At 38.3% G+C, this 10558-nt stretch overlaps 1 protein-coding gene across 2 annotated transcripts in view; it reads right to left on the reverse strand.

The window, feature by feature from the left end:
* Positions 1 to 1326: 1326 nt before the first annotated feature.
* LOC115218569 (coiled-coil domain-containing protein 22 homolog) overlaps positions 1327 to 10558 on the reverse strand; it is a 94270-nt gene continuing 85038 nt past the window's right edge. Inside the window, exons 17-18 of one of the 2 annotated variants that reach the window (XR_003882243.2) lie at positions 6131 to 6320; positions 1327 to 1392 (exon numbers count right to left, since the gene is read on the reverse strand). Coding sequence is in view for 1 of the 2 variants with exons in the window: in XM_029788460.2 (XP_029644320.1) it covers positions 6204 to 6320 (117 nt within the window). In the remaining variant the exon portion in view is untranslated. Of the gene's footprint in view, positions 1393 to 6129; positions 6321 to 10558 lie in introns of those variants that run through there. The other variant, XM_029788460.2, reaches the window with a different exon arrangement.

Consider the following 10558-nt stretch of genomic DNA (forward strand, 5'->3'; position numbering starts at 1 on the left):
ACGTATATATATATATGTATGTATACATATATACGTCGGGCTTCTTTCAGTTTCTTTCTACTAAATCCACTCACAAGACTTTGGTCGGCCTGTGGCTATAGGAGACACTTGCCCAAGGTGCCACACAGTGGGACTGAACCCAGAACCAAAAGGGAGTTTGTGTGTGGTCATTCGACTTGCTAAAAACAACAGCAAAAAGCTCCTTCAAATCACATTCAACCAGTACATTGAATAATGCTTTATTCTACCTAGAAAAAGGTGAGATGTTCAGAGCTGGAATGCCTTTCAACATAGGTTTGCTTAATCAGGGTTCATCTGAGATTAAACAATAACAATAACAATAATATCAACATCATCAATAGTGACAAAGATATTTGTGAGGATTTTTTGTTTGTTTTATTGTTTGTATAGAAAATTACAAGAAAATAGTTTGTGCTCTTTTTTCTGTTTTTTTTTTAATTATCAACAAGCACCAGCAACATCGGTTTTCAATTAGGCAGATAATTTTCTAACAGCAGCAAACGGACCTTATCTTAGGTCTGAGAAAAAAAATGGGGCTAATAATTATAATAATAATAATAATTCATTCTACTACAAGCACAAGACCTGAAATTTTGGGGAAAGTAGATAGTCAATTACATCAACCCCTGTACTCGACTGGTACTTATTTCAACGACCCTGAAAGGATGAAAGGCGAAGTTGACAACAGTAGCATTTGAAACCAGAACGTAAAAACAGATGAAATGGTTACTAGGCATTTTGCCCCCAATGCTAACAATTTTGCCAGCTAGACACCTTAATAATAATAATAATAATAATAATAATAATAATAATGGCACAAGACTAGCAATTTTAGTGGGATTACATCTACTCCAGTACATCCCTGGAAAGATGAAAGGCAAAGTTGATCTCAGCAGGATTTGAACTCGGAACCTAAAGAATCAGAAGAAATGCTGCCAAGCATTTTGCCCAACAAATCTGCCAGCATACCGCTTTTATTTATACACACACACACATATATATATATATATATATATGTTGCTAATATAGGCACAATACTAGCAGTTTTGAGGAGAGGTCTTAGTTGACACCATTCATGCCGGTACATGACTGGTACTTTATTTCAACCCCAAACGATGAAAGACAAAGTTGGCCTTGGTGGAAATTTGAACACAGAGTGTAAAGAGCCGTAAGAAAGCATGTTTTCTGATGCTTTAAAGATTCCACCAGATAAATATAAAATTTAAGTAAACATTTTTTTTTTAAAAAAAACTGAATCAGTCTATAAAAAAAAAAAAGGAGGGAGGAAGACATTTTTTTTTTTTCTGTTTCTATTTTCATTTCAAAACATAAAGTTCCCGGTTGGAGTTCTTTGAGATTTTTTTTTTGCTCCTGGAAAAAAAAAAAAGAGAAATTTTACTGACTTATCAAACAAATACACAGCATTAACCCTTTCGTTACCAAACTGCCCAAAGCCGCCTGAAAAAAATTTTGGTTAATGTGACCAAACCGCCCGTATTTACCTATTCATATTTAAATGAGAATATCAGAGCAAATCTCTTTAGTACATTCGTGAAAACAAGAGATTATATTTCGTAAACAGCTCATCTACAGTTTTGTACAATGATCGAAGTGTAATTTTAATTCCGTGAATTTTGGGTGATTTTTTTCCAAAATTTGTTCCTATTGTGTTTTCAAAATTTGTAATTCTGACAAAAAATGGATACGAATTTCATTATATCAAGCAGCGAGTCAGAATTCGAAGGATTTTCTACTGAAGACCTTGATAAATCTAACTCTATGACTGAAAAAAAAAAGCATGTGGTATTTGATAATGAATCTGATGTTTCATTTTCCGAAAGTGAAAACGGTGAATCCGAGAGCTCCGACAGCGATAAAGAAAATGAATTGGCACCTGAATGGAGTGAAAATTTAAAAACTGTTTCTTTCGGTGATTTTTCTGAAGAAACTGGACCAAGCCACAGACTTTCCCAGGAGAGTAAAGCCTTAGACTATTTCTTTTTACTTTTTCGAATGAGCCTACGGCGGAAACGAACCGTTACGCTGAATGTAAACAAAGCGAAAGAAAGGATAGTTTGTGGTTTCCCACAACCTTAACTGAAATTAAGACTATTTTGCCATAAATATTATTATGGGTATCAGAAAGTTACCCAGAATAACAAATTCTATCGTAAAATTTTGTTGTATACCCAATTGAATATTAGCTAATAACCCATTTTCTATAGCGATGTTTGAACAAAATTTTAATAATTTTATATTTTGTTGAATTTACCTGTATCTACTTGCAATTAGAGTCACTTTGTGACAAAAATTATAGTATAGAATTGGTTGAGAACATTTCATTAAATTATCTTCCAAAAATCACATTAATATATTGATAAATAAAAAAGTTATAGTTGTTTAATGAAACCAAACTAAATTTATGATTATGGTAGAAATTAATTGAAACACATAAGGGGTGTATTTTGGTCAGAAATATAGTAACGAAAGGGTTAAAGGTGTACAAAGAGATGGCAAGAAATTTGCTTCCCAACTACATGCTTCCAGTTTTAGTCCCACTGCATGGCACCTTGTGAGTGGATTTGGTAGACAGAAATTAAAAGAAGCTCATTGTTGTGTGTGTGTATACATACATACATACATATATATATATATATATTATATTTAATTAGAGATAAAACCACTATTAGGCAAATCAAACAGTGAAAATCATAAGCCAATACATAGAAAAAAATTACTGTATTTGACGGCATATTAGACGCACCCTCATTTCAGCAAAAAAAGTTTTAAGTGTATTTAAGCATATATTGTTGAAAGCAGTCTAGCAGCACATTACAAAAGCAGAAAACATTGCTGTATAAAAGCAAGCATACAAATTACAATAGTAATCATCTTTTTAACCAGAAAACTCTTCATCATCTTCTACACCAGAAAAGTCTTCATCATCTTGCATTTATAACAAATCTATGAAAATCTAATAGTTTTTCTTCATAATCAGCAGGTATTTTTTGTGCAATGGATGTTTTTGTACGCATTGATAAACCCTTCCGTTTCATAAACCTGTAACACCAACCTTCTGTATCCCTCGTTGTTCTGCTACTCTCATGGCCTCATGAATTATCATTTTGGTAGATACACTTCTCCCTGAGTTTCTCTCATCAAGCACCCACATTTTTATATCATCCTCAAGTTCTGGCCAATGTGGGGCTGGGCAACAAAGGTTATGTTTACCTTTCTGTGCTCTCATCAGCTGCTCTTCTTGCTGTCGCCAGACACGTATCATTATTTCTGTAGGTGGTGGCCCAAAAACCCTTGCTGCTGCTCTATTTCCATGCTCCTTGGCATAATCTACCACTCGTAGTTTGTAGATTTTGTAGCTTGATCTTTTTGCTGCCATAGCCGTGAGGGTGCTTGTACTGTTGTAGTGTGTTTTGTTATGATCATAAACTTTGTTGTACCAAGATATCCAACCTACCTCCGTATATATACGAACTCGCAACGATCATGTGCATTCCGTAGTTTTACTCCTCACCGTCAGATGGCATCGAGTTAGGGTTCCGATCAGCTGATATTAGTAAACGTGTGTCATGGATTGCAGCCTAACAATTTACGGTAGATTGCTTTGATTTTTACGATAATTCGTATTTTAAAGTAATAATACTGGTAATAATAATAATACTAGCAATAAAATAATGATGCATGAGTACGGAAAATATCATTAAGGCGTTAGCGTAGGTAGAAATACTTATCGTAAGCTAGGTTAGTGAGCGTCTGGGAGAAGATTAACCTATGGGAGGGTCTTGACTTCGCATATTAGACACAGGGCGATTTTTTGAGCCAAATTTTTTGGAAAAAAGCGCGTCCTATATGCCGTCAAATACGGTAATTAAAAAAATATAAAATATAAATATAAAAAATATAAAATTCCAAATTAAAATATTTAAATTAAAGTTAAATTAAGTTTATATATATATATAGGCGTAGGAGTGGCTGCGTGGTAAGTAGCTTACTTATGAACCACATGATTCCGGGTTCAGTTCCACAGCGTGACACCTCGGGCAAGTGTCTTCTACTATATATTTCTTTACTACCCACAAGGGGCTAAACATAGAGGGGACAAACAAGGACAGACAAAGGAATTAAGTCAATTACATCGACCCCAGTGTGAAACTGGTACTTTATTTATCGACCCCAAGAGGATGAAAGGCAAAGTCGACCTCGGCGGAATTTGAACTCAGAACGTAACGGCAGACGAAATACCGCTAAGCATTTCACCCGACGCGCTAACGTTTCTGCCAGCTCGCCGCCCCGAGTGTCTTCTACTATAGCCTTGGGCCGACCAAAGCTTTGTGAGTGGATTTGGTAGATGGAAACTGAAAGAAGCCCATCGTATATATGTGTGTATATATATATATATATATATATATATATATATATGTGTGTGTGTGTGTATGTTTGTGTGTCTGTGTTTGTCCCCCCAACATTGCTTGACAACTGATGCTGGTGTGTTTACATCTCCGTAACTTAGTGGTTCGGCTAAAGAGACCGATAGAATAAGTACTAGGCTTACAAAGAATAAGCCCTGGGGTCAATTTGTTTGACTAAAGGCAGTGCTCCAGCATGGCCACAGTCAAATGACTGAAACAAGTAAAAGAGTAAAGAGTATATATATACATGTGTGTGTGTCTTTGTCCCTCACCATCATGACATGACAATTGATGGTGTCAGGTGGTAGCAGGGCCTGAAATTTTGGGGGCAGTGGTTAGATACATTGACCCAGTGCATATCTGGTACTTATTTCATCAACACTAAGTCAACCTGAGCAAAATTTGAACTCAGAACTGAAAGCAAAATGAGCAAAATGTCACTAAGCAGTTTGTCTGATGAGCTAATGATTCTGCCAGCTCTCAAACTTAATAACAATAACACAATAACAACAAGAGCACTCAGAGAGCGCATGCCTCTGCCAAGGCAACACCAACGTTCTCTCAACAATTAGCCAGAGATGATTTTTAAAATGAGAATATCTGAAATAAACTTGCCTGCTTTCACAAACAAGAATACTAAATCCATCCAGTGGTTCTTGAGATATCTTGTCCACGGACAAAAAAAACAAACAAACACAATTGAAAACAATACCGCCGCCTTAGCAAAGGCAGAGGTAATAATAATAATGATTTCAAATTTTGGCACAAGGCCAGCAATATCAGGGGAGGGGGTGAGCCATTTACATCAACCCCAGTACTCAGCTGGTACTAATTTTATCAATCCCAAAAGGATGAAAGGCAAAGCGAACCTCAGCAGAATTTGAACTCAGAACGTAAAGACAGATGAAATACCACTAAGCATTTTGCCTGGTGCAGTAACAATTCTGCCAGTTCTTTTCTATTCAAGGCACAAGGCCTGAAAGTTTTGGGGAGGGGGGCAATCAATTAGATCAAGCCCAGTATGCAACTGGTAGTTAATTTATTGAACCCAAAAGGATGAAAGGTAAAGTCAATCTCGACAGAATTTGAAGTCAGAGCACAGCGGCAGATGAAATACTGCGAAGCATTTTGCCCAGAGTGCCAATGGTTTTGCCAGCTCACTGCCTTTTTAATAATAATAATCCTTTATACTACAGGCGCTAGGGCTGATATTTTCGGGGGGGGGGGGGACTAGTCAATTATATCAACCCCAGTGTTTCACTGGTACTTAATTTATCAACCCTGAAAGGATGAAAGGTAAAGTCAACCTTAGCAGAATTTGAACTCAGAATGTAAAGACAGATGAAATGCCACTAAGCATTTTGCCTGGCACAGTAACAATTCTGCCAGTTCTTTTCTACTCTAGGCATAAGGTCCAAAATTTGGAGGGGAGGGGGCCAGTCGATTAGATCAACCCCAATACACAACTGGTACTTAATTTATCAACCCTGAAAGGTTGAAAAGCAAAGTCAACCTCAGCGGAATTTGAACTCAGAACATAAAGGCAGACGAAATACCATGAAGCATTTCGCCAGCGTGCTAACGATTCTGCCAGTTTACCACCTTTATAACAATAATAATAATGCCATCATTATCAACACCAGTAGAGTTTCAACACCCACAGGGCATCAATATTTACTTACCTTAACAATCAATATCTGGAATATTAGGAAATTAAATTTTATTTGTTTAGTTTTCCCCCTCATTTATGAACAGTTAAGACTTTTCTTTTAGTTTTGCCATCAATGCAGCATTTTCTTTCTTCATCTGTTGATAGTCGTTTGTAATCTTCTCCATGTTAGTTTTAACAGATTTTTGGCACTCATTCTCAATCTGCAAAATAAACAAAAACGATTGAAACAAAAATGAACATTGCATTATCTGATTGAATAATGTTGTGCATTTGAATATGTTTTATTTGATGCTCTACCGATTCTGGCAAAGTAATGGCAGTCACATCTCATATAAATACTGAACCTGTAAACTAGGAGTGGCAGACATGTGGACCTGAAACAGACTTGGAATGGAAAGGGCACATATGTCATTGATGAGACCACAAATGGCAAAGAAAGGACGTTGAGATGCAGACCTTATTGGTTGGCTGAACAATTAATCAAACAAGCAATTAATTGGTTAAATGGTTAAACAACTGACTAATAAAAATAAAGAAGTGAAACAGAACAAGTGCATCATCATCACCATCATGCAATATCTGTTTTCCATGCTAGCATGGGTTCAATGGTTTCACCAGAAGCTGGCAAACCAAAGAGCTGCACCAGACTCCAGTCTGACTTAGCATGGCTTCTATGGCTGGATGCCCTTCCTTTACAGAGTGTGCTGGGTACTTTTATGTGGCACCACATGAATGCTCTTATGTGGAACCAGCACAAGTGCTTTTTACATGGCACCAACACACGACTCTTGCAGGTCAGTCTTCTTCCCCAGTGTAAGTGGCCTTAGCACTTCTGCAACAGAACACAGATCTTCTTGAGTACAGCAAGGCACCAAGAATCTCGGTCTTTTGTTATCTCATCTGAAAGCTTCAGCTACCAGAGATCCATGTGTTTATTATTTGCTTAGTGACCCACCCACCCACCCACCCAATACTACCCTGAGATACAGCAAAATATGTTTCAATACACAACTTCACATCAAGAATCTTGCAGACCAAATACTAAAGCTGAAATATTTAAAAATTACTTTTTTAGTAATGGCCCAAACCTATTTCTTTCCACGCCTCCCTCCCAAAATTTATTTTTAAAAATAATTAACATTGAAATGAAATTACAATTACAAAATACCATAAAGACATAAAAAACAAAATATCTTTGTTTTCTTCTCATCTATTACTCGTGACATGGCTGGAAAATAGACAGGAAGATTGTAGCTTGGATGTAATTGAATATAGGTCTGTTTACTCAGTTATGGCTTACTCAGGGTTAAACAACTGTTACAATTTCATATATATACAATTTCATATATATCATCATCATTGTTTAAGGTCTGTTTTCCATGCTGGCATGGGTTGGATGGTTTGACTAAGGTCTGGAGAGTCAGTGGCTGCACCAGACTCCAATCTGATCTGGCAATATTTCTACAGCTGGATGCCCTTCCTAATGCCAACCACTCCAAGAGTGTAGTGGAGAGAGAGCGAGAGAGGCCTTGCTGGTGCTGGTGCCATGAAAAGCACTCAATCTAATCTATAAAGTGGTTGGTGTTAGGAAGGGCATCCAGCCATAAAAATTATGCCAAAACAGTGGAATCTGGTGCAATCCTCTGGCATGCCACCTCCTATCAAGCTGTCCAGCCCATGCCAGCATGGAAAATGGACTTATGATGATGATACATACATATGCACACACTCATACATACATATGTAAAAACCATGCCACAACAGACAGTGGTGCTTGGTGCAGTCCTCTGGCTTGCCAGCTCCTGTCAAGCTGTCCAACTTATGCCAGCATGGAAAACAAGAGTATGATGGTGATGATGAAGCTGATGGTGATATACATTGAGCTTTTGTATTTGGTTTGTAAGATTCTTGATGGGAACTTGTGTGTTGAAACATATTTTGTTGCTTCACCCACCACACGACCTCTTTTGCCATAGCCACTAAAGGTGGGTCACGGGGTGACCCTCATGATGGATTTGGCCGAAAGTCGGATTCCTCCTACATGTGACAACAGCTATTCGACATAACGCCAATAATAAATAATATCATCATAATCATTATCATCAACAGCACACACACACATATATATATATTCACGCATACATTTATACACATATATGTGTATGCAGGTGTATCTGTGTGTATGTGTGTATGTTTGTGTGTGTGTGTGTGTGTGTGTGTATATATATATATATATATATATGTGGAGGCGCAATGGCCCAGTCGTTAGGGCAGCGAACTCGCAGTCGTAGGATCGCAATTTCGATTCCCAGACCGGGCGTTGTGAGTGTTTATTGAGCGAAAACACCTAAAGCTCCACGAGGCTCCTGCAGGGGGTGGTGGCAATCCCTGCTGTACTCTTTCGCCACAACTTTCTCTCACTCTTTCTTCTGTTGGCCTGCTTGCTTAGCCAGCAGGGTGGTGTCATTTGAAGGTTAGAACAATGCAAAACGCATTGTGACCAGCGATGTGTAGCAACATCTGATAACCTGGTCAGTCACAGTGATCACGGTGATATATATATATATATATAGTCTGTCTTTTGCTGCCAACTAGGATAGTAGTTCACTAACCTCCTTCCGCTATCTTTGAACCATTATTAACACAAAGCAGCAATCAACAGCTCTGCACTTCAAAGACTAATTACATCACTTAGATAATGAAACTCACCTGTTGTTTTGTTTTCCTAACAACAATACATCAGGTATGTCTAGAGTTGTTATTCTTTCCCACCACCCCTACAAACACCACCACCACCACCACCCTCATCTCTACGTGTGTCTGTGTGTACTGTATGCACAAATGTGTGTTTGTGTGTGTATTGTATGTACATGTGTGTGTGTGCGCATCTGGCATAGCACACTGAATCCCTTTCCACCACCACTGCCATCACCATCTCCAACATTACCACCCGCACCAACAAAACCCACCATCATCACCAATGCCACCATCACGATCACCACAGCTGCTGCCACTGCCGCCACCATCACCACCGCCACCCCAGTGTCTCTTCATACTTGCCTTTTCTCTTCTTACATAGCCATAAATCTTAAGTTGGTCTAAAGCATTCCAGGTTCTCAATATGCAGCTTCTTGTTATTGTTGTTGTATTTTAGCATTTTTATTTGTGTTTGTTTTCTTTGCATCTGTGTGTGTGTGTGTTTTCATAGTTGGTAAATCAGTGAGTTGTTGGTGGTTGCTCTATTTTCCAATTCCTTTTCGCTTGTTTTTTTTTTATTTCATTTTTTAAAATTTTATATACTACATTTTATAAACGATAGCGTCGATGGCATTGTGGGTTGCAGAGGTTCCGAAACAGGGCAATTACTGGCTTGCTTCCTCCAGCACACATCTATAGTTTAATATTATGCTCCGTTATAAGGCGTTGTTGCAACATTCACCAAAGGAAGCTGCCTAACATGTTTCTCATTATCAACACAATACAACGACCGACTGATTAATGATTTCAAACACAAAATCTTGAAAGAAGGCTTGGCACCTGTGAACTTGTTGCAAGACTCGCAATAAGTTAAGAGCTGTTGCAGTCAACCTCTGAAGTAAGCTAACTGATAATACTAAACTAATGAGGGAAGGAAACAGGCCTCAAGTATGTGACTATTTGAGATGCTAGATATAGCAGCTGGATCTCTCTCAAATTTCCCTCAAACATTTCCCATTACAGAAAATAAATAAATAAAATAAACAAATAAATAGATAAAATAAATAAATAAATAATGCAGCCCTTGATGTATTGTTTTAGATACTGTATTCCCTTGGCCTTTGCACATGGAAACAGTCAAAATCATCATCATCATCCAGTGTTTTAAATCTGGGTTTTGTTCTCGTTAACGGGGGTGGCTGGATCTACCTCAATGCCATAGCAACCGAGGTAGACAGGTGCAGCCCATCTTTGGGCTGGCTGCTTGTGCCCATTCTCCTTTGCTTTTTTGGAGCTGGATTTTCTACAGGGAGCATGCCCTTGCTTACCCACAACCTCAGTTTCTAGACGTGAGTGGTCTCAAGACCAAAGCCCCTACCACAATTTTTAAGAAATGTAGTGGGGAAACTAGCTCAGGAAGACAGGGACGCTACTCCCTGAGACCCCTTTCAGAGCCTCCCTACTAAGATGTATGCAGGACAAGAATGTCACTGCTGGCCAAGTATGTCAAAGCAAAGACACATGGAAACAAATACACACTTGGTCACACACGCACACAAGCCAGGAACTTTTCAGCCCCCGCCCCTTGTGTGTGTGTAGACACACACACACATATGTATATATGAAAGTGGGTTGTATAAGAGCTGGATGCAGAGAATTGTGCAGCTATCAGAGAAAGCTCCTCCAGCGGACTTGGCTATCAGTCCACATAGCAATCAGTGTAATATAGAATGACCATGTA

This window comes from Octopus sinensis, linkage group LG13, assembly GCF_006345805.1.
Source record: "Octopus sinensis linkage group LG13, ASM634580v1, whole genome shotgun sequence".
In the NCBI taxonomy this organism is placed as follows: domain Eukaryota; kingdom Metazoa; phylum Mollusca; class Cephalopoda; order Octopoda; family Octopodidae; genus Octopus; species Octopus sinensis.